The sequence below is a fragment of the Triturus cristatus genome, chromosome 10 (assembly GCF_964204655.1).
Source record: "Triturus cristatus chromosome 10, aTriCri1.1, whole genome shotgun sequence".
Classification (NCBI taxonomy): domain Eukaryota; kingdom Metazoa; phylum Chordata; class Amphibia; order Caudata; family Salamandridae; genus Triturus; species Triturus cristatus.
Window position 1 is genome coordinate 268057374 of NC_140593.1, and position 23856 is coordinate 268081229.

The following is a 23856-nucleotide window of genomic DNA, read 5'->3' on the forward strand; positions in this document are numbered from 1 at the left end:
AAAACCTCTGACAATTCAGTCGTGATCAGTCAGTTGTCTAGATATGTAAAAACTGTGATGCCCAACCATCTGAGAAGACCCATAACCTCTGCCATCACCAAGGTGAAAACTGAAGGTGCTGATGTTAAGCCAAAGGGGTGTACTGCAAACTGGCAATGTGTAGAACTCACCATAAGGTGCAAATACCTCTGATGCAACTGCAGGATGGGGATGTGGGAATGCACTTTCCACAAGTCGAGTGACACCATCCAGTCTCAAGCTTCCAACACCAGCAAAACTTGGGCTAAAGTCAGCATCTTGAACTTCTCCTTTTTGGGGAAGAAGTTCAACTCCCTGAAGCCCAGGATCGGCCGCAGACGGCATTCTTCTTGGGCATAAGAAAATAACAGAAGTAGTATTCTTAGACTTCTTCCTGCTTCTGCACAAAATCCACAGCTCCTTTCCATAGGACTGCAGCCACCCCAACCACTTGCTGAAGGACGGCAAGGTGGTCTGGAGTGGATGAAGAAAGCGAGGATAGGATGAGTGGTAGAGCCTTAAGGAGGGGAAAGGATGTGACATATTTTAACTATCTAAATGATCCACTGGTTTGAAGTAAAAGTCCTCTACCCATTAAAGATAATGGGGTAACCCAGTAACCCTCAGAACCTGGGCATTATAGTGAAAGCAAAAAACAGTGGTTCTGTTGGGAAGCATACAAACTTATTTGAGTATGTACTTAATACAAATATCCAATGAGTAAATACACATTCAATGAGAGACAACGGAGCACACACATAAAACCAGAGTTGCAGAAATTGAATTCGTTTTACTGGACGGTGTGTATCAAAGTTTATATAGATACACCGGAGTATTTACAGGATAAACCAACCAAGAAACATGTACAAAATAGAACAATTAGTGATTCACCGTGCAAGTTGACTGACCACAAATTCACATATCACAAATATGTACAATGAACAATACATAAAGATAAACAGACAGATCCAACATCAAAGGCATAGACCACAGCAGGATATTATTTCCAAATTCTGTTTGTGGAATTGCATGGAAAAATTGGACAAGCAACGTCGACGTTTCGACCCTATAAGGTGGTGCCAAATTGTGTGCATCAAAGGTGGGTCTTCATCAGGACAAAAGGATGGTTGGTGGCCTGGGAACAGGATTTTGTTCTATTGGATATGGATTCCTGGTGTCACATTAAAGGAATTGTCAGCCGACATCTAATTTGATCATGAATTCTGGACGACGGTAAGTTCAATTACTGAGTAGCGGCCGAGTCTTTGACGGATATAGACGTCCCGACTGAGGATACCATTATGTGGCGATCGTTATGACGGCACCACCCATCTACATTAATTGAACTTACCGTCGTCCAGAATTCATGATCAAATTAGATGTCGGCTGACAATTCCTTTAATGTGACACCAGGAAACCATATCCAATAGAACAAAATCCTGTTCCCAGGCCACCAACCATCCTTTTGTCCTGATGAAGACCCACCTTTGATGCACACTATTTGGCACCACCTTATAGGGTCGAAACGTCGACGTTGCTTGTCCAATTTTTCCATGCAATTCCACAAACAGAATTAGGAAATTATATCCTGCTGTGGTCTATGCCTTTGATGTTGGATCTGTCTGTTTATCTTTATGTATTGTTCATTGTACATATTTGTGATATGTGAATTTGTGGTCAGTCAACTTGCACGGTGAATCACTAATTGTTCTATTTTGTACATGTTTCTTCGTAAAAGTCTTCTAGGCTGGAAGAAAGTAGGACACAGGAATTAGGTTGGGGGAATGGTCTAAGACTGATTTCCTGTAGGGTTGGAGAAGCAGGGAAGGAGGCTTGTTGGAGGGATCCACAGACCTTACCACTGCCACTACCCTTCTATTTGTGGACCAGCGGATTTTGAGGCTGTTGTGTCTGTGGTTGATAGGGTTACCTCTGCTGGAAGGAGAAACCCTCGGCGAATCCCAGAAAGTGGCAAAATTGCCTGTAGACTCTTTGGTATAGAGGCTGCTGAAGACCCAGAGAGTGGCCTTCCTGTCTTCAAATCTTTACAGGGCAGCAGATGCGTTTTCTCCAAATAGAGTAGTTCTGTCAAAGGGCAAGTCTATTAAATTAGAGTGGACATCCGTTGAAAGGCCAGAGGTTCTGAGCCAGGTATATTGCCTCATAGAGAATAAAGCACCCATTAACCTTGCCACAGAGTCCGCCATATCTAGACCACATTTTATGAAGTGCAGGAAGCATTCTGCCTATCATTCACGACTTCCTGAAAATGTGCCCACCTGTCTTCTGGAACATTAGGCACTATCATTTCAGCCATGACCTACAGTGTGTGTATGTATCAGGATAAAGGCAATTGGTGTTGAGCGACTTCATGGCCATGCTGCTAGCTGAGTTGATCTTCTTTCCCCAACCCTCTAGCCACGGTGAGCCGCGTCCACGGCCCGCAGAGATTTTTATCAATCAATATACCCAGATTTTTTGCCTTTGGCACTAGGGTAGGAAGTTCTCCCAGTTCTGCAGGCCACCAAGAGTGTGTCCAGAATGAGGGGTTATTTCCAAACAAATCAACCTCTGTTTTGGAGCAGTTCAATTTCAGAAAGTTATTACCCATCCATTTATTTACTTCCATCATACATTCCCTGAAAGAGTCCCTGGAATCAGTAGTATTTTTAGCGAGTGACATGACAATCTGCGTGTCATCTGCGTAGGATGCCAAGGACAATGAGAAGGACTTAATGAGTTTAGCAAGTGAGGTAATATAGAGATTGAACAGTGTGGGGTTGAAGGACAAGCCTTGTGGAACCCCACAAGGTAGGTTATAGAATTGGGAGGTAAAATCACCCACTGAGACTCTTTGCTGCCTATTTGTCAAAAATGATTGAAGAAGACTGTGTGCTGGGCCCCCAAATTCCTATACTCCTCAGGCGGTCTATCAACACCTGATAGTTTACCTATCAAAAGCTGCGGAGACATCCAGCAGCACCAAAGCCGCGTCCCTCCTTTTTCAAGAATGGCTCTTATTTCTTCCGTTGCTGCCACCAGTGCAGATTCGGTTCTGTGATGTTTTTTAAAGCCAAACTGAGTATAATCCACCAGGTGGTTATTATCAATATAAGCCGTTAGTTGCTGATCAAGTACTTTTTCTGCCAGTTTTGCCGGGTAGGGAAACCTAGAGACTGGCCAGTAGTTACTCAGCTCTCTAATATAAAGACATGATTTTTTTTAAGAGTGGGTGGACTGACGCTAACTTCCAGTCGTTGGGAAAGACTCCCTGATCGCACATTACTGCCATGATACCGGCTAGTCGCAGTGCGAATTGGTCTGGTGCCATATGGAATATTTTTAGGTGGACATGGATCATTAGCTCTGTTGAGGGTGATCAAAACAGTTAAAATTCGAGCTCTATGGTTCCAAGTTGGGACACTGTATTTTAACTGTAGAGACAGTACTATTCATCGCAAGCTGGTTAAAGATATTCATAACCTTCTCTTGAAAGAAGTAAGCAGCAGAGTCACAAAATTTCTCGTTATAAGTTGCTGCATTAAAACTATCCGGCACTGTGAGTTTTTTTTATTACCTGAAAGAGAGTTTTATTTGCGTCACAGGCTGCTCTAATTTGCTCAGTATAGAATACTGATTTGGTGGTCAGAATTAGCTGTTTATGCTCTGCTAGTTTGACTTTGTACTGATTCCTTTCCTTTTCATTATAATTTTTATGCCATTTACGCTCAAATTTATGACATTCTTGTCTCGATTTTTTAAATGCCTCTCCATACCATGGCTGGGATTTTTTCTCCAACCTAGATTTATGGTTTATAGAAACTATGATATTCATAGTCTCATGTATCCATGAGGAGAAATGCTCCGCCATTTAATCGCAATGGTGGGTGGAGCCCTTTGTTTTAAGCCCCAGACCATTCATGGACTCTAACAGACTGTTAGAGTCTCTGTCTTGTGCTGGGCTCCATATGGAAATTCATATCCCCCAGCACTGTGAAGTCAGCGCTCGACATAGATGATTCCAGTAAGGCACATAGTCTGTCGCCAAAGCAGATCTCTGATCGGGAGGCTGATAAACTAAAAGACCATTGAAAGAGTAAGATTTCCAAATGTTAATGGAGAAAAATAATGCTTTGAAGCCTTCCTCTAAGGCTGGCGTGAAGACTGCCTGATAGTGATTGCGGTGGAGCACCGCCAGCCCTTATTTCTATCTAGGCGAAACATGTTGTACCTGTGGGGGTAGCGGCAGCTATTTCCAGCCTGGAGTTAGAATCTGCCCAGGTTTCGGTTATGAAAATCAGGTCTGCCTGATGCGTCATCGCAAAAGCCTGGAATTGAATGTTATACTTAACTAAGGATCTAGTATTGAGTAAAATACACGTTAGGCTATTGCGGATCGGGAGGTTCTTTAAATCTGCTTTATATTTGCTGTGAGTCCTTTCTAGTGGGAGCGCTGTAGTGGTTTGGATATAGGAGCAGTAGATTTACAACCATTACCTACCATTTCGTTGTAATCCAATAAGTGCAGGGCAAAATCTTATGGATTGTGGGGGGTTACCTTCAAACCAAGTTTAAGGAGTGTTTCTCTTGTGCAACTTATCCTCTGCGTCTGATTTAGGTGCATTGGACCAAGGGGACGGGCCAGGGCGCGGTCCGGGCGCGGTCCAGGCACGGATGGACGTAGACAGGCTTGCCTTGGGCGCAGCAGCGGCATGCCTGCTGTCCGCGTCCACGCAGCGGAAGACATTTAAAGCCAGTCATATGAGAGGTGTGGCCAAAAGTGTGGCAGGTACCGATCGACGTGCACTCTGAGTGAAAAACAGGTGAGAGAAAACTAAAACTCAACCCAAGGTCCAGCAACCTCTGACCTCTGGATTAAGAGGGGAGTAATGAAAACATAAACCGATCGAAACTGCAAACAAGCGTTGGCATAGCCAATAGGTCTCGCCTTGGGGACCTTATAATTGTTTAGCCATGCAACAGTTGCATAACTAAATACTTGTAAGGTCCCAAAAGCGAGACCTATTGGCTATGCCAAGCGGCCACGAAAGTGATCGCGATCAAACATCAAAGCGGCCGTGCGGCCCCGAAAGTGAAAGTAATCGCGGTCAAGCGCGGCGCGCGCGCCCGCGCACATGCACTATAGCTCTGGGCTGCCCTGGTAGCACTTTTTGGAGCCCTCTCAATAAGTCTCGCCAGACCAGCGCATGCGCTGGGTCAGGCGAGACCCAAAAAGGGTTGAAGCCCTACTCAAAGATGGCGCAGCCTACGGAGTCAGGCAACTTCGGAAACGGATACTTCAGTGCCTTTACAAGGAAAATAAAAGCTGCACCAACCTTGGCGTTGGATAGGATTGCATAGTGGAGAAAGGAAGGTTCATTAGGTGATCCTAGACAAGTCTGCAGACCCTGGAATTCCACTCACCAGTGGTCCAGTGGGAAAGACTGAGGAAAACAGTGACTTCTGTACCCTTGTTCCGCCACCTTTGAGTAGGGCTTCAACCCTTTTTTGCAGTTTTGATCGGTTTATGCTTTCACTACTCCCCTCTTAAATTTGTTTTAACATTATTTTACCAGTAGTTCTCTGGCGCAGGGAATCCTGTGCCAGAGGAAGACATTTAAAGCCAATCATAAGAGGGGCGTGTCCAGAAGTAAGGCAGGCACTGATCGCGGTGCGCTTTGTGAGTGAAAAACCGGCGAGGGAAAACTAAAAAACAACCCGAGGTCTGGGCACTTCATACCCTGGACTAACTTTTTTTTTTACTTTGTTTATTGGCATTTTTCAGTACAACAATACTTAAAGTGTGGTAGACACTACAATGGCAGTCCATGAATTCATCAGTCCAGTGCATAGCTTGAGTTTGAATACGCCAGTCCCAACACATAGCAATCAGCATAAGCATGACTGGCGGAAGCAATAACACAACAGTCTCACTAGTTATCAGCCTCTTGACCATGTGACCCGGCATTGTACAGTACAGCAATACTACAATTATAGAGTGTGGTAGACTCTGCATTGGCAGTCTGTGAATACATCGGTCCAGTGCATAGCTGGAGTTTGAATACATCATTCCCAACACATAGCAAGCAGCAGAAGCATGCGTGAGTGAAGAAATCTCACAGCCGTCTCATTAGTTATCAACCTCTGGACCATGTGGCCTGGCCTGTTTTAGTACCACAATGCTACAATTACAAAGTGCTGTAGACCCTACATTGGCAATCCACGAATACATCAGTCCAGTACATAGCTCGAGTTTAAATACGCCTGCCCCAACTCACAGCAATTGGCATAAGCATGAGTGGCGGAATAAATGCCCCAGCAGTCTCATTAGTTATCAACCTCTTGACCATGTGGCCCGTCGCTCGCAGTGTGGTGATTGGTTTGCGATGGTGCGGCCCCATCTTCTGTGTCTGTCGCAGCTGCACTGAGCATGTACCTAGTGAGCGGTTCCCAGACGTCACAGGGTCGTAAGCAAAGGGGTAGCAGCTGGGCGTAAATATTGTTTTGCTCCTGACAAAAGGTAAGGTCAGTCAACCATTCCTTAAACTTGGACGCTCTGCCCCTTCCCCATCTGCAGGCAATTTTGTGTTTGGCCAGCAGTAGGCCTATCACCGGAATTCTTTTAATGCGACCTTTGTGGCCTGGGAAGTAGCCCAGGAGACCCATTTCCGGTGTAAGATCAAGCTGCACTCCTAGCATGTCTCCCAACGCCTTCCCCACCTCAGTCCAATATTGCGCTATGGATCTGCATTCCCACGATAAGTGTAGAAAGCCCGCTCGTTCTTGCTTACAGCGGTCACATCTATCGCTTTCTCGTAACTGGAGCTTGTGTAACCTTACCGGGGTATAGTACATTCTATGGAGGAATTTAAAATGAATGATTCGGAACCTGCTGCTAGCAGTGATACATTCAGTTTGTTGACAGCTGTACACCCAGGCCTCCTCCGTGATAGGATGTCTTAATTCCGCTTCCAAGCCCTGTTTTGCTTTCATAGTGTTGTGTGTCCCTTCCCCTATGGAGGCTTTATATATATGGGAAATGGCGTGTGGCGCCCCCGCCTGTAACGTTTGGTGCAGTGGGAGCAATGTCGGAGGTTCCCCTGGGAACGCAGGAGTCGCAGCTTTGACAGCTTGTCTCGAGCGAATATATAGGAATCTGTCCATGATGGTGGGTGATGTGTCACCAAGCAACTCTGGCGCCCCTTTGAAGTGATCCTGATGATACATGTCTCCCCAAGTGTTGATGCCTAGTTTGAGAAGCATGCGTTTACAAATCCCTTCCTGTGTGACTGGCAGGTTATATTGATCGAGCAGTTGGAGTAGCGGGGAATATAGCATGGGGACTTGGGACCTTTTGGCAAAGGCACGCCACACATTATTTGTACAAGCAACGGTGGACCTCCTTCCCCCGGCTGCCTTGTCATTTATGCCCAGGAACCCCCTCAGAGTTAGCGGTGCGATAAGCCCCTGCTCCACTGCCAAGTGTGTCATAAAGGGCGTAGGGGCGAGCCAGTATGCGGCAAAGTGTGCCTGGGCACTGAGATAGTAGAGTTCGGGATCAGGCCCACCCTGAGCGAACAGTAATGTGAGGGTACACCATTTAATCCGGGGTTGCTTCCCGCACCATGCGAGACGGATAAGTTGACTCTTCAGCCTAGTGAAGAAAGGACGTCCAGGGGGGAAGGGGATGTTTGTGAACAGGTATACAAATTTGGGCATGACGACCATCTTCATTAAGGCTATCCGGCCTGCTAGAGAGAGCTATCCAACTGTTGATCAGGTCTTCCACCCTAGCGAGGGCCACCCTGATATTAGCTTGCAGAATTTCTTCCTTGTCTCTGGTGACAATGATGCCCAGATATCGGACCTCGTTGTCGCTCCATAACAACGGATAATCCATTTGAAATGAAGTGGTACAGTTCGTGAGCGCCATGGCTTGGGATTTACCCCAATTGATGGGAATTCCCAAAAAAGACCTGAATTTTATGATTTTGCGTATCATGTTGTTTAATCCTTCAGCAGGGTTACGCACATATAGCGTGATGTAATCCGCATAGAGCGATATTAAAACAGGCCTCGTGGGATAGTCTAGCGCATATTGCTTATGGTGTTGGCGCAGCATGGCCGCCAGCGGATCCATGGCTATCGCTGAATAGTAGGAGTGAAAGGGGGCATCCCTGCCGCGTGCCCCTGGTGATGCAAAAGGCTGAGGAGCGCTCCCCATTCAGCAGCAGTGAGGCGCAGGGTCAATTGTACAACAATTTGATCCACAGGAGAAACCCTGGAGGAAACCCCATGAGCAACAATACCACTAGGAGGTACCCCCATTCCAGGGAGTCAAACGCTTTGGTGGCATCTAAGAAGACCGCCACAGTCTGTTCCTCCTGGTCTATAACGTGTAGGATGGAGAAGAGGGTCCTCAGGTTATGTGAGGTTGATCGGCCAGGTATGAAACCTGCTTGGTCAGGTCGAATAAGCCGATCCATCAAGAGAGTAAGTGTATTGGCCAGGACTTTTGCCAGTATCTTGACATCACAGTTTATCACTGACAATGGCCTATACGAATCTGTGGATTCAGGGGCCTTTCCAGGCTTCAATAGTGAGTCCAGCATTGCTTCCCGCATGGTAGGCGGGAGTGTCCCTGTTTGGGCTGCCTCTTCATAAACTGCCTAAAGAAAGGGGGCTAGGGTGTCTATGTAGGTTTTATAAAATTCTATTCCAAGGCTGTTACTAATCTGCATTATGGCTTCCCGTATTTTATCTAATCCCAAGTCAGCCGCTAAGAATTCCCTCTGCCGGTTACTAAGCCAAGCCAATTCTATCTGTTGCAGGTATTGCTGGGTCTCACCTTGTCGCGCCGCACACGACGTATATAGTTAATGGCAGTGCGTGGTAAATACCCCCATTATGGCCGTCGTGTCCCGATGTGTCACCCCGTCCCTATCTTGGATAGCCAGGATATGATTCACCATTCTGGGTGGCCGGATGGTCTCAGCGAGTGCTTTGCCACGGCACTCTCCCTCGCCATACTTACACGCCGTGTGAAATTTGCCGCTTCAGCCTGGTACTCTGTTAAGGTCTCCCGTATCTTGGCCAGTGTAGGACCATCACTCGCCCCCGTACACTCGCCTCCAGCTGTTTAATCTGGCGTTCCAAGAGTGCTAACGCTGTGCGGATGTCTTTGAGGATTCCCCCCGCCTTGGCCATGCAGTGACCCCGCACGGTGACCTTCAGCGCTTCCCATACTGTGGCCAGGGACGTCACTGAGTCTATATTAAGTCGTAGATATTCTTCTAGCGCTTCCACCAATTCAGACTTGAACACCGCATCTAGGAGCGCAGTGGGCTGCAGCCGCCACTGTCTAGTATGGGGGGACATCCCCGGTGGTGTCACTGATATAATCACAGGGGAATGGTCTGAATAGGTACTCGCTAAATGGCAAGAGGAGAGAGCACGCAGCACAATGTCTTGTGATACAAGCCACATGTCCAGCCTGGACCAGGTATTGTGTACTGCTGAGTGAAATGTGTCCTCGCGCTGTGTCGGGTGATGGTGGCGCCACACATCCACCAGCAGATTGTCAGTGACTATTTGCTGGAGTTGGCGCTGCGCCTTAGAGTAATGGTGTGGCAGCGGGTGGGAATGGTCGTGTGAGGGGTGCAGTGTTAGGTTGAAATCTCCTCCCCACATTAGGTGGGTCGAGCCTATGCTTACTATGCGCGCCCATAAGGCAATGTAATAATCTTCATTATCCACATTGGGTCCATAGCTACACACCAGCATGACGGAAGCAGATGCCAGCCTCCCCCATGTCATGCAATATCTCCCCTGTGGGTCAAGCGTGGAGCCCTCTTCGATGTACGGCACCACTTTTGTTAATGAAGATTGCCTCCCCCCTGGAAAAGGTAGAATACGAGGAGAAGTATCTATGCGAGGCACATCTTGTGGCAAACTGTGGCTGTTTCTTGGGGGGGGGGGGGGGTGGGGGGGGTATGTGTTTCCTGCAGCATAGCTATGCTGACCTGGTGTCTGTCTAGATAGGCCAGTATGTGTTGTTTCTTTCTGGGGTCTCCTAGCCCTCTAACGTTCCAAGTGAGGAGACTCATTCCCACTACAGCTTTGGTCTTGTGCCCCTCACCCGCCATCACCCTAGCTCCTTTATGTGCACGGGCATGTCAAGTCTGCACTGATGACTGTAGGTGAGCGATACCCACGCAATCTGATTATTAGAACTAGCACAAACAAACGCCAATTTGGTAATGTCTACCTTCCTTCCTCAATATTCCCCCCACAACGACGGCCCCACTTACCGTGTACAGTACCCTCCCTCAGACCCCATCCCAATACATCCAAAAACATTTGAAACATTTGCGACACCATGTCTCTGCGTGAGTAGTGCTCTGGCCATGTTATTAGCATAAATGTCATTCGTGGCAAAGGGAAATCCCGATACAAAAACAGGCTTACACAGTGCAGTAGCAAATTCAAGAGAAAACAGATCTTAGAGTCATTAGTGGTCCTTGGTGACAGTGTCTTACTATCAAAACAACAAAGGAAATCCCCTAACAAGAAAATCCCCGCAAGTGGGGAAATGGGGTGCTCCCTTAGAGACGTGTGTCCCAGGGGGTGTGACGGCTCCTCCCACACCATGGTGGCGTGTAGAAGGGGGGGCCCTGAAATGCTATTACTGTATCCAATAAGGTCCTCACCATCCATAAAAGACTCTACAGAAAGGATGGATTGCAATATATTAATCGTAGTTAGTGGTACCTGCGTAGGGAAGCAAATATCTATGCCAACAGGGTCGGCATGGCTACCTGCCGTTATCTGCTTGTTCAGCTGTAGTCGGCGCTCTCAATCTTCTTCTTGATGCGTCGGGTCACCTCCACCGCTCGTCGGGGATTGCTCCGCTCTCCTGGCCGCCAACACTGTTTTTTTAAAGAAGTCCGCCGCCTGTTGTGGGGTGGTGCAGAGTGGTTGTTTGCGATCGTAAGTGATCCGTAGTCGTGCAGGATACAGCATTGCATTTTCCACTCCATCCTGCTGGAGTTTTTTCTTGAAGGGAGCAAATTTCTTTCGCGCTTCCTAAACGTTTAAGGTTTAATTAGGGTAGAGTGAAATAGTATTGCTTTCGAAGACAACATCTTTTAGTTCTCTTGCTTTACGCAGGGCTGCATTGTGGTCGTGATAGTTAAGCAGTTTTGCGACTATGGGTCGAGGCGGTGCACCCGGCGGGGGCCATGGCGCCCATGTGCGTTGCTCCCTTTCCACGATGAGCATCCTGGAGAATGCCTCCTGGCCAAAGCATGTTGTGAGCAACCGCTCCACATATTCTTCCAACCTTGCAGTGTTGGTGGTCTCGGGGACGCCACTTATGCGTATGTTGTTACATCGCGAGCGGGCTTCAATGTCCTCATTTTTAGCTGCGATCACCTTCAGCAGTTTGTCAATGTCTGTGAGCTGTCCCGCCACCTGCGTATGATCGTCTTCTAGGATGGAGATACGCGCTTCAGCCTCCTTGATTCTCCCGTACTGTTTTTCGATCTTCTGGGTAATCTGGTCCATTCTAGCGCACATGGAATCCATCTTTCCCTCTGCGGAGGCAAAACTTGCTTTCATCGTGTGGAGCAGTATTTTCATATCTACATCTTCTGTGCCCTGCGTCTCTTGAACCACGTTATCTTGGTCAGGGTCGGGCGGTTGTCCTCTGGGCGTCCTGCGGGTGTCAAAGTTGAGTTTGGGCTGTTTGCCGTCCGGTTTCCCCATTGCTCGACCTGCTAGGCGGATGGGAGTCGCCTTCACCTACACAGAGCCGGTCCTCCCTCCGCCTGCCCCAAGCGACGTGGGATATTATGAGGGGTTCAGGAACTAGTTGAGGTGAGCGGCGTCTCTGCCCGGCTGCGCAGCGCAGGGGCAGGGGCAAAGCCTCGGTGCCCTTGGCCCCGCGTCTCCGGTTAGCTGCAGGTCTATGCTTTCAATGCGGGTGGCCGTCCAGCGTATAGCACCTGGGTCGAGGGCCTGGGCCAGACAGGAGCCCGGGAATCTGGCAGCGCTCCCCCGAGCCAATGGGTGGGACGCTTAAGGTGTTCCACCTTGGCGATCATATAGTGGAGCAGAGAGCGTGCTGAAGAAAGGATTGGAGCGCCCCTCACCTGGCGATGCTCGCGTAGTTTCCACGACTGCCTGATCTCCCGACGGATGGTCACTGTGCGCCGCGTGGCGCAAGGGCAGTTAATTCAGGTCGTTCATCCTCCGCAATGGGCAAGCTCACGGGGATTGATGCGGGCACAGCTTCTTACGGGATTGATTAGGGCTACTCTTCAGTAGTGGGCCGGCGTGGTGCCAGGCAGGGTGGCTCATCGAAACCCTTTTGACGGAGCAGTAACAGCCAGGCAGAGTATGCACATTTCTCCAAAAATGGGAGTGCGGGAGAGCCGGGCCCAGTGAAGCAGATTGTCTCTCGCGTCAGGCCGTGGTGTCCCCTGCAGAGTACAGTCCCCCCGTCGATGTCGTCTACTGGCAGCCACTGGGGGCGAATGCAAATCCGCCGATCAACAGACCCTCAGCAGAGCCAATCGCGTTGTGGCGGGCACCACAGGTAGGAGCGTCTGTGTCGCTTCGGCGATCACTGCGCGTGTTGTAATGGCGGCATGCGCAATGCGGGCCTCAGTTATCAAGCACACTCGCCAGCTGATGCGACGTGGATAGGCTAAAATGTGCAGTAGCAGCTATTGGTTATCCCGTGTAAAGTGCCTCTCTGTCCCTCCACCCCCAGGGAGCCGCTGAGAGAATGCCGGGTGTTGCGCCGATCAAAGGCTGTTTGGCAGGATTAGCGCTCCGCTGTAGGCCGCACTCACTCTGGGAAGGCCGTAGTCCCCGGCCTTGCGTAGTTGCGGTCCGTGCCGGGGCCTCTCAGTGACCGCCTGGAGAGCGCCGGTGCACGTGTGGGTGCATGTCTCTTCTGCACTCCCATGCCTCCGGGTACCTGCCGCTTCAGATCAACAATCTCGGCCAGCGATGGCTGTTGGTCCATCCGGGCAAGGCTCCGCTAGGCTCTCTCAGCAGCCTCGTTAGTCAGGGCCCCGCCAGCCGTTGCGCTTCTTACAGGCCACAATTGGAATCAGCAGTCCACAGAGTTATCTCAGCCTCCGGCGGCCCGCAGACAGATCAGTCCACCTCCGACTTGCTTTCCAGTCCAGTTAGAGTAATTGATGGCTAGGTACGCCACCAGATTCAAGATAAATGGTACCCTTGAAGACAGAAAGATAAGGAGCCTGTTCTAGAAGATTCCACTTACTAGTACCTCTTGGGTATCCAAAGATATCATTGGCATCTATCCACACCCTGGCAGGGTGGTACCACCAGGTCTCTATTGAATTTAGTTGTTCAATTAACCATAGTAGGTAGGAGCCAACATGTTTCGGCCGGCACTCAGAGCCCAAATGGGTCTGGGGCCTTCATCAGGGCTATTTAAAGTATCCCTGCATTGCTACGCAAGCATACCATGCACACACAAGTCTGAGGGCTCACAACCATCTTGGTTTTCTGTCCTTGGGGATACCCTTATTCTGGGTCTCTCAATAGTCATGCATGTCTGGAGCGTGATGTTGTCCTATAATCAAACTTTAGTCAAGATCAGACACCACCTGCACCCCTACATGTTGCTGCCTCTCAGACCATTGCTGAGCCACACATGACCCTTGAGAGACCCAGAATAAGGGTATCCCTTCGAAGGACAGAAGACCGAGACAGGTGAGAGCCTTAGGCCTCATGTATGTGCATGGTATGCATGCGTAGCAAGGCAGGGATACTTTATATAACCCTGACAAAGGCCCCAGACCCAACGTTAATTGAACAACTAACTTCCCTGAAAAACCTGAAAGACCGTGAAAAAAAAATGCATTCATACACCAGGTACCCAACAAATAAAGGAATTCTTTGGATATACCTGTAGGTATTTTTATTTTTTCACTCCCCTTCTGAGTCCCTGCTTATCCAGACAGATTCTAAGAACTCCCATTTCTTTGGTTTAGTCCGTCCTGGTGGTATAGGCGCTGATAATGAAGCCTGTCACGATAAAGTGAGTGAGGTGTCTACTCCAATATCTTTGGATACCCAAGAGGTACTAGGAAGTGGAATCCTGCTAAAACAGGATTTTTTTTGTTCTGTCTTCTTTAACATATCTCCCAGCACTTGCTCCTTAGCTTCAGCCTAGACTCTATAGTACTTTTGTTCAATCTTTCACTCTTAAGTCATTTTTGCTCTCATTCTTTTATCCATTTCATGGTCAGAGTCACTCTTTCTCCCATTTTAACCGAGTTTTCAACGCTTTCTTTCTCCTTCACCTTCTAAATCTTTCTCTCAATAACTCTTTTCATTGATCACTGCTACTGTTGTTATGCTGACGTTCACACACACTGTCTCAGAAACATTTGCTTTCTCAATTTAAACTCTTACGCTGTTTCGCACACACTATTCATCTTTTTGTCACACTCCTTCAAGAACCTGCTCTACAGATCCCTCAATGTGCGAGGCGCATCTGGTGTCCTTGTTGAAGCCTGGCAAAGATCCAGAGGAAATGGGCTCCTACCGACCCCTGGCCCTGCTCAACACTGACTATAAAATACTTGAAGATACTAGCAGATAGGCTGGCACAGGCCGTTCCAGGACTTGTCCATGCGCGCAGTACTTCGCTCAATTTGCGTCGGTTCTTCAGGGTGGCCACCAATGCAGTGGAGGAATGGCCCAGAGCAGGCTGCCTTGTTTTGGACCTAGAGAAGGCCTTCGACTTCCTGGAGTGGCCTTACCTATTTGCGGTGCTTGAGAAATGTAACCTTGGCCCGGAGTTTATTCAGTTAGTATGCCCTCTCTTTACTGGCCCCACCGTAAGAGTCAGGGTAGGCCCCTACATTTCGGACTCTCTTCCTGTGTAGAGGGGCACTCGTCAGGGGTGTCCTTTATCCCCACCCCAATTCGCACTCGCAATCAAGCCATTGGCGGAAGCGTTGCGCACCCAGTTGGAGGATGGGGCGCCTCTGGTAGACGCTACCCATCAAGTCTCGCTTTATGGGATGACCTCCTTATTTATATTAGGGATATTGATCACGTCCCCGCCCAACTAGCCCAATTGCTGGAGGACTTTGCCGCACTTTCCGGATTGAAGGTAAATGTGGCTAAATCGTGCCTCTACCCTTTGTGACGCGGACTTCACTATAGGTGGCACCCAGGTGCAGTGGGTGACCAATAGTTTCATTACCTGGGAATCCAGGTTTACCGCCACCAGCAGGACCTTTTTGAAGGGAACCTTGAAAGTGCGGTGACTTCCGTCAGGTCACAGATGCGGTTCTGGAGTACACTACCATTGGCTGTGACAGGTAGGATAGCACTCGCCAAAATGGTGATCCTTCCGAGACTCCTGTATTATTTTACGAACTTGCCTTTGTATGTGCCAGCTTCCTTTTTCACTGCCCTCGAAAGGCAACTTAGAGATTTTATCTGGGGTAATGCTAGACACAGGATGACACTAAAGAAATTGTACCTGCCATCGGATGAGGGTGGACTAGCAGCCCCCTGCTTCGAGCATTACTACCTGGCCTCACAGCTGCAGTGGATTGCGCGGTGGCTGTCGGAACGGCATTGCGCGGATACAGCTACCACGCAACCGCTCTATACCTTAGAGCACATAATCCGACTATTCCACCCAAGGCCGCGTACACGGCCGCCTGAGCCTCTGCTGCTTGCAGTGGCCTGCCGTTGTTTTTGTAGGAGTCTCTTTTTAATGCGCAGCGTAACCCCTTATGCACTGGCGATACCTCTAGAGGGCACTCCCAGGGGACGATTAGTGCTGACAACACTCGCACTCAGAGAATGGCACGACAAAGGTATCTACACCCTGGGAGACCTATATCATGACGGGACACTCACACCCTATACAACACTTGTAGATGAGGAGGGACTGCCACCCGGACAATTTCTCACTCAGCGCGCACTAGTAGCCTCGCTCGCGTCAAGATGGGGGGACGTCACTATAGAACTGCAGACACACCTCACCATGCAGTACTTATAAATCATGGGAGGGGGCAGGCACTTGACGCGCTGGTTTGCAGCCTCACTCCGAACCCATACAGCAGTAAATCTCGCACCGCTCCGCCACAAGTGGGAACAAGACCTACGTGCCCCGCTCACAGAGAATGAGTGGGCACAGATACTTGAGAGCCCAACACGCATCCCTAGGAAAATGCGCTTTAAACAGATACAAATATAGATCATCCACAGAGCATACCTTATGCCGGCAAACATTAATAAATACTTTAATAGGGAAGATGCCATATGCCCGAGATGCGCAGAGGCAGGAGCCGATCTGCTACATTTGTTCTGGGCTTGCTCTGGGGTGATTACATATTGGAGGGAGGTGGCCGCCCTACTACAAGAGTGTACCGACCGGGAACTACCTTTCACTTGGCTTACATATTTACTGCATAAATTTCGTAGAACCTCTGCCACGAAAGTTACTTCCAGATTTATAGACCTGGGAATGATAGTGGCCAAGAGACTAATCAGCAAAAAGTGGAAAGTGCTGGACCCTCCCCACATACAAGCTTGGCGGCACTCTATGCTTGCATGGGCCAAAAGCAGAAGGCCTAGCCATTAAGCGCGAGGAGACCATAGGACTGCGCAAAATCCCTATTGCCACATACTGGGACACTATCTACATCGCACTACATAGTAGCCTAGACACACAACTTTCGGACCTCTCGGATACACAAGCCTTAAGCGGTGAACGAACCCAATGGCAGTTGTAGCGTACGAGCCACAACATACTCTTGCCGTTAAGACTAAATCATTTGTGTCACTCATTAGGCGCACATCCCAAACATGAAATGGCAGCTGGACGTTATTGGTCACATGAGTCGTGTGTAATTTTGTATACGGAAATCAAAGGGGGAGATACGGGCTATACGTTTGGTTACATTTGTTGTACATTCCCCTTTTCTTTCTTTCCCCCTCCCCTGTTATATGCACAGGTCTTAGTTTCTACTAATTAACTGCGAATCTATTACTGGCACCCAACTGCTAATGAATGCCAGCATTCCGACGAGAGCTATGGGACAATCCATGCGGCACTAGTCAATCGCTGAAGCTCATGCTTCAGAGGACTCTCAATGTGCAGGCCGCAGAGGTTTTCACTGTATCTACTTGCCTACTTGCATTATCCATCTTTTCCTCGTGCACCTGGTTGTTAATGTACTAATGCCAGACTACCAGTAAACCTTGCCCTTGATAACTTCACACGCTGCCCAGGACATGAACTGTACATCTATTATTTGTCAACATGGTGCCCTATATGCGAATTATGCTACATAACGGTGATCGATGTATGTATAACGCTGTACTACACTTTTAAAAAAATCAATAAAACAGATTTGCAAAAAAAAAAAATAAGCTGCTCTACGGATACACGCTTTCACACAGCAAAAGACAGTAAGGTGGAAAACATTTAAAGCGAAGAAATACAATTCATGGAATTCATTTTTCTGCAGAAGCCAAATGTAGAGCCTGTCAGTGATCTAGATTGTTTTTTGTTCACAAGTTGCAATTTTGTGTACATCACCGTAATACATGGAGAACTAAATGAAGACTGTAAGAGCACTAGGTGCTGCATATCTATGCTGAAAGCAGGTGCACATAAAGAGTTCTCTGATCTGTTCAACTGCAAATACATTTTTTCACAACAAAGTGGCCTGATGTCATCAGGTCTCTGGAGGGGTGGGAATAACCTTGGGAGATCAGGGAGTGGAGTAGCTGGTGATCGAGAGATACACAATAACATCTTGAAGTGCTGGGAGCCAGAATTTCACTAAAATGTGAATAGTGACAAAAGCACCCAAAACGTTTCTGAGCTCTTAAGATGTTGCTGTTGCTCTACCAGTTTATATTTTCTTTGTTATGCTTCCCGCACACCTCTTAAATATCTATTCATCAATGACAAACAAAAAAGCTTGCAATATGCACACTCTAGCTGAACTCGTGGTGATGAATCGCCCTCTGCATGGGCGCCCAGCTTAGAGAGAACAAAGGTTATGACCCAGATCACGCAGGAACCCTCCTCTGTGTCGAGCTGCCGCAGGGTGCGTCCCTTCTGCTCCTCCTTGACTGGTCGGGCAGCGTCCCTAGGCTCTAGCCCATTAATATGAGCCGCTCCTAACATACACCAAATGGGGGAAGGTCTCTGTGATCTTCCACTCTGAAAATGATTTACCAGTTCCCTGGCGCGTAACGCAGACTCCTGCTGGTGCCACTGCACCGGATTAAATATACAACTGTGGTTTACACTTGAGCTTGACTAGAGCAAATCTCCAATCATTTCCCGGCCAGGGATCAATTAAAGAAGTTTGCAAATACCCACAAACGTGTATGATTTAGGGAGGTTCCAAACTTCCAGGACATTTCTACCCAGGAAATCTCCATGCGAGTTGAATTCATTTACTCAAAAATGAAGCTATTCACCTGTGTCATTTTGACAAACACAAACCGCTTTGGGAATGAGGCCCAACATGCTCACAGCACCTTTAAGAGCAGCATAATACCGAAAATACTACAGGTTTGTTTAATTGTACCGAGGGAGACGTTTCAAAAACATTTAACTCTATAAAGCGGAGTGTCACTTCACACAAAAATAACCTAGAACAAAACGGAATTCAATTACATGCAGAAAATGTATTTTAAAGAAGGATATTTATTTGGAAACAATACTTACCGCATCATTTCGACCGAAAAACGTATACACAGCATACAAATAGTAATCAAATAGTTGAGACATACAATGAATGACATCAAATGCGATCGGTTTGAGAATAGTCATCATTTGCATGTATTTTCCTAAAAAAAGAAATATAACTGGGTGTCAAGCATATGAAATGTGGGTAAACAATAAAATGAACACTTTCAAAAACAAAGAGTTAATGATAATAATAAGAAAAATATTTAAATAAATACACACCTCGTAAACAGCAGTGTTTGGAGGAACATTAGAGGATGGGAAATTGTTAGCCGGCAAACACTTGACAAGCGATGGTCAATATAATTAATTCGATCACGAATGACGAGCTTCTTGAGAGATTTAAAAATAGACCTGCTAAGAGTCCCAAATAACACCCACAGACCTCTAATAAACCTTATGTGGCATAAGAGTAAAAGGATATTGTTCTGTACAAATATCAACAACTTGTTTAACTGCAGGAATGCTTATTAAAAAAGTGTTTGGACCTCGTTGGCATGATATTTCATAATGGACAAACGTTTTATTCTGATACTCCTAAAAGCCTTAAATAAATGTATCTTTGAACATTCGTGGAGCTGAGGAGAAATGTAGAGGCCCGGGCAGTGGCAGCTGACCGACAGGCCTATTGTTACTGCTGCTTGAATGTATATTTGGAGTGGGCTTTGGGTCTGTCCCCTTGCTCATGGTCCAAAGCATTTCCTGCCTAATTCAGCTTCCTGTTCGTGATGCAATGTTTTGTCTCACCATTTTTTGATTGGTTCAGTTGTATACTTCCACTAATCGCATCAGGAAAGTATTTATTTTGCACGTCTGGACAGCATTTAACTTTTAGCATCTATTAGATCACTTAAGCCTTCCTCTTTCCTCATGTGTCCTGATCTCCAGGATACCTCTCAATCCTCCATTTTACCCCAACTGCCCCCCTCCCCCGCAACCCCAAGTCATCACTCTCCTCACCCCTGTATCCTAAAAGTCCACCGGTCTCTCTCCCCTGCCATTGCTTCCAGTCTCGACGGCTCCAGTTCATCCCTCCATCCTCATCCCTTGCCCAATCACACAGCTGTTGCTGCTCACGTCACTGGCTCCCCTTGCCTTGTTTCCAACTCCTTGTTCAGTCTAATCTCCCGCTCGCTCCCTCTTCCCAGTCACTCTGCCTCTATATCTGGTAACTTTACCTCATTGCCAGCCCAATGCACTGTCTCTCGCTCTAGGCTCCTGCTCAGATCATGAATGCTCACCATGCTTCTCCATCCAGTCTGTCACATTCCTCATTTCTGAGTTTTTCTCTCCCCCGACAAGCTTTCCTGCCTTCCCATCTGCTCCTTTCCCATCACGGCTCTCCTCACCAGCTCCCCTTGCCGGGTTCCCTCATGGCGCATACACCTGGTCTCCCTCTTTCCCAGCTCGGATCCTCATTGCTCCACCTACCTCACCTTGGTCTCTCTGACCTCGCCCAGGCTCTCGCTTTCATTCGTGCCTCGCTTCCCTGTCTCTCCACTCACTGCACATATCAACACTTTCCAATCTCTTGTACATAAGGAGCGTTTATAGAGTTCTGAAACCTAATGCTAAAATACTGCATGGTTTTCGGGTAGCATTATTGCCACAATAAATTAGCCTGACCAACACTGACATTGGGGTGCTTTAGCCAATGGTTTCCCAAACGTTGGTGCATATCTGGCGACCTTAAATTGATAGCACTGCTGTTCACTGAAGCCTCTGACGCAAGGAGCTGATTCATACTTTTGAGAAAATATTAGCACAAATTTAAAAGGGAAATGCTTACAGCATTAGCTACAGGAAACACATTAGGTGCACCACAACGTGCTGATTCATATTAACTTGCACTAGAAAAAAGGTCATTTCTTTCTCTTGCCTCCACATCCGTTCTCCCTGTCCCAACTTAGGGTCTGTCTCTTCCCGCCGACTTGCTCGAATGCCTTCTCACTTACTGCTGGGATTTCCCCACTTGTAGTGTAAATGTAAATGTATTTGTACTTATATAGCGCACTTCTACCCAGGGGTCTCGTAGCGCTGTATTCATACTGCTGTGGAACCCTTCCTGGTTTTCCTGCGAGATGTCCACTCCTGGGCACCCCCAAGGTGAAGCCAGGCATCCTAGCGCTGTGGGGGCCGTTGTGGAGATTAAGCAAGCTATTGCCCAGAGTTGCACAGTGGGACCCATGATTAGAATAGGCACCGAGGCGAGAATTATCAGGTCCGGGGAAATTGGATCCAAGAGCCGCCGAAGGCGGGAACTGAACCCTGGTCCCGGGCCAGACCTCTGCATCAGGGTCTTCCGCACTAACCATTGAGCCACAATTCTCCACAGCCGCCGTCTTGCACATTCAGCTAAGGAACACTTAATTATATAAAGAACAACGTTTTTTAAATACAAGTGAGCATTACTGTCTATCCATAACAGGATGACTTCTTACAAAACATACAAGAAATACATTCAGTTTTAGTCCAGAAGAACTATAACCATCAACACTGATTCTATAACCCCCAAGTGCCAGAAACATCTCCACCATAGAGTCCCCTGCTGAAGGGCCCGCTGGGCACTGCACTGCCCACCCAGCGAGGAGCAAGACCCAATGATAAAGCAGGCCATCTGGTGAGTGAGGGTCCGTGCATTCTGAAAAGGATACTCCTGAGGATATTTGTAAAAAATAAATCATTAGGAATAGCTCTCCTTCTGGTCTCTATCCTCAATGTAGGTTAGAAAATCTCACGGAATGTCAAATTTTTCTGTAGATAGTATAGTTTGGGGAGGATATGCAACTGACCGATAATGCCCACCCACTCCACTGCTTAAGGACACACTAACAGCTGAGTTTCTAATGAAACATGACTCGGTGGAGCTTCCAGTGCATTCTGGTCAGTACGGCCCATCTCTGCACAGATTCAGTGAAGTAAGCTTGATAAACATTAATTTCTTCTAATATTTCATTTTCTTAGCTTGAGAACTATTCATTTTTTCTACACTAAGTTTCTTAGCCACAGAATTGCGCTTTGTTCAGGTGGCGCATAGTAGGTACTGAGTGACAAACTTGTTTGCAGCATAACATTTAAACATCAGAGCCATTGACTGGATTTATTGAAATTCTTATTTGTTTTGCTTGTTTTTTTCTTGTCCCATCCGGTCAATCTTGAGTTTATCAACTTGCAGGAGCACAGCCTCTTTACCATATTTTTAACTGTGCTCACTTATAAGGAACTACTTTTTGGTTACGCACTCCATGACAATACATGTGTTTTCCAGCTCTCTCCTTCATGTGCTTTTTTCTCACCATACCACTTGTCCAGTGGTCAGTGTTCTCTCCTGTGTGCTTTTCGACGCAAAACGCCCTGTCCATGTCCTCTTTATGGCTCGCTACCTCTAGTGCTTTCTACCTGACAAAACAACCCAACACTCCATATGGCTCTCTCCTTTTTGGGCTCCTCCCAGCAATACACCATAGGCCTGTGCTATGTGTTGCCATCTTCCTCTTGTACTTCCCCCCACTTCACAAGATTCTCCTTCCCCGCTCCATGTTACTCTATCGTGTAATTACCTCTGCAAAACACCCTGGCCCTCCATGCTGCTCCCTCCATTTTGAGCTTCCTCAGTGCAACCATCCCTGCACCCCTCCTATGCCTGCTGCTCTCTCCGTTGTGTGCTCCCTTCAAAACATCGATGTGTTCCTTGTGGCTCTCTCCTTCATGTGCTTCTTTGAGAACAATACTCCCCTGCACTCCATTTTGCTCTCTCAGGCATGTTCTTACTCCCCTGTAAACTCCCTACGCTTTGTGTTGCTCTCTCCTTTGCACGCTTCCTCAGCTGTGCTGCTGTCTCTTATGTGTGCTTCTCAGCCGCTGCCCAGAGAACAACCCCCATGTTCCATACTGCTCTGTCCCTCATGTGCTTCCCCCTACAAAACATGTTGCTGCACTCCATGCTGCTCTCTCCATCTTGTGTTTTTTCCCCTTGCAAACTTCTCCACACCCATGCGAAGCATGTTATTCTCTCCCTTATGTGCTTCCCCTGTGTAAAACACAGCCATGATCCTCTCACATGACTTCCTCCAAAAGGTTTGAAAAGCAAGATTTATTGGCTTTCGCAATGATTGTTGATTTATACAAATGTATATGTTTAATTCATTATTTTGTATGGCAGTGGAATATTTATATAGCAGTTACTATCCTTATGTCTGACACTATAGCGCTTGTCATATGAGTAACACTACAACTTGTAGGGTCGTTGGTGAGAAGAGTGTAATCTTTACTTGATCCTGCGTGGGAAGTGTTTTCATGTCATGAGTGAAGACAACAAGATGCGGTTATTGTGTTATTGGACACAGTGCTTAGAAGTGTGATGGATGAAGAAGTATCAGAGACAGGTCCACAGTTTATGGTTTTCAGAAAGGTGCCAACTTTGAGCAGGTCAGCAGGTCTCCTCATACAGTGGTTTTTAACTTTTTGACTTTTTGACTTCTGTGGACCCCTACGTAATCATTACTGGAACCAAGGGACCCCAAATGAATCGTTATTGGAATCCGTGGACCCCCACTGAGTCACTACTGGAATCCAGAGACCTCAGCATAAGCTTTTTCGATGATTATAAACGCGAAACAATACACAAAAAACATAACTAGTCATTCATCTAGCAAATACATAAATAATGAAATATTTTATTTAAATTCACAAACAAATATATAAAAAAAAAATCTGAAATGTAATATTAATGTGAAGTTTAGAGCTTTTCAAAAATCAATTCAGGTCACTCGTCTATACTATATTCTGTTTTAAGTACTTACACTGCTCCGATGAATCAATCTGAAGATACTAACCATTTTTAGCCTTCAATTTAAAATTCCTGCACATTAACATAACGTTTTTAAATTTTCAACTTTCAATTTTAGTTCTTCATTTACATCCAGTGGCGGCTGGTGACAATTGAAAGTGGTGAAGCGTAAATTTTCACGATGAGTCCCCTGTGGCGAGTGAGCATATCGAGCAAGTCCGACCGTCAAAAGAGGGGTTTGGGTAGGAGGGATGGGGGGTTTCTCCCCCAG

General features: G+C 47.3%; 1 protein-coding gene across 1 annotated transcript in view; it reads right to left on the reverse strand.

Moving 5' to 3' along the window:
• VPS50 (VPS50 subunit of EARP/GARPII complex) overlaps window positions 1–23856 on the reverse strand; it is a 748521-nt gene that overhangs the window by 377535 nt on the left and 347130 nt on the right. Inside the window, exon 21 of the mRNA XM_085630983.1 lies at window positions 18776–18897. Within this exon, the coding sequence (XP_085487109.1) occupies window positions 18776–18897 (122 nt within the window). The remainder of the gene's footprint in view (window positions 1–18775; window positions 18898–23856) is intronic.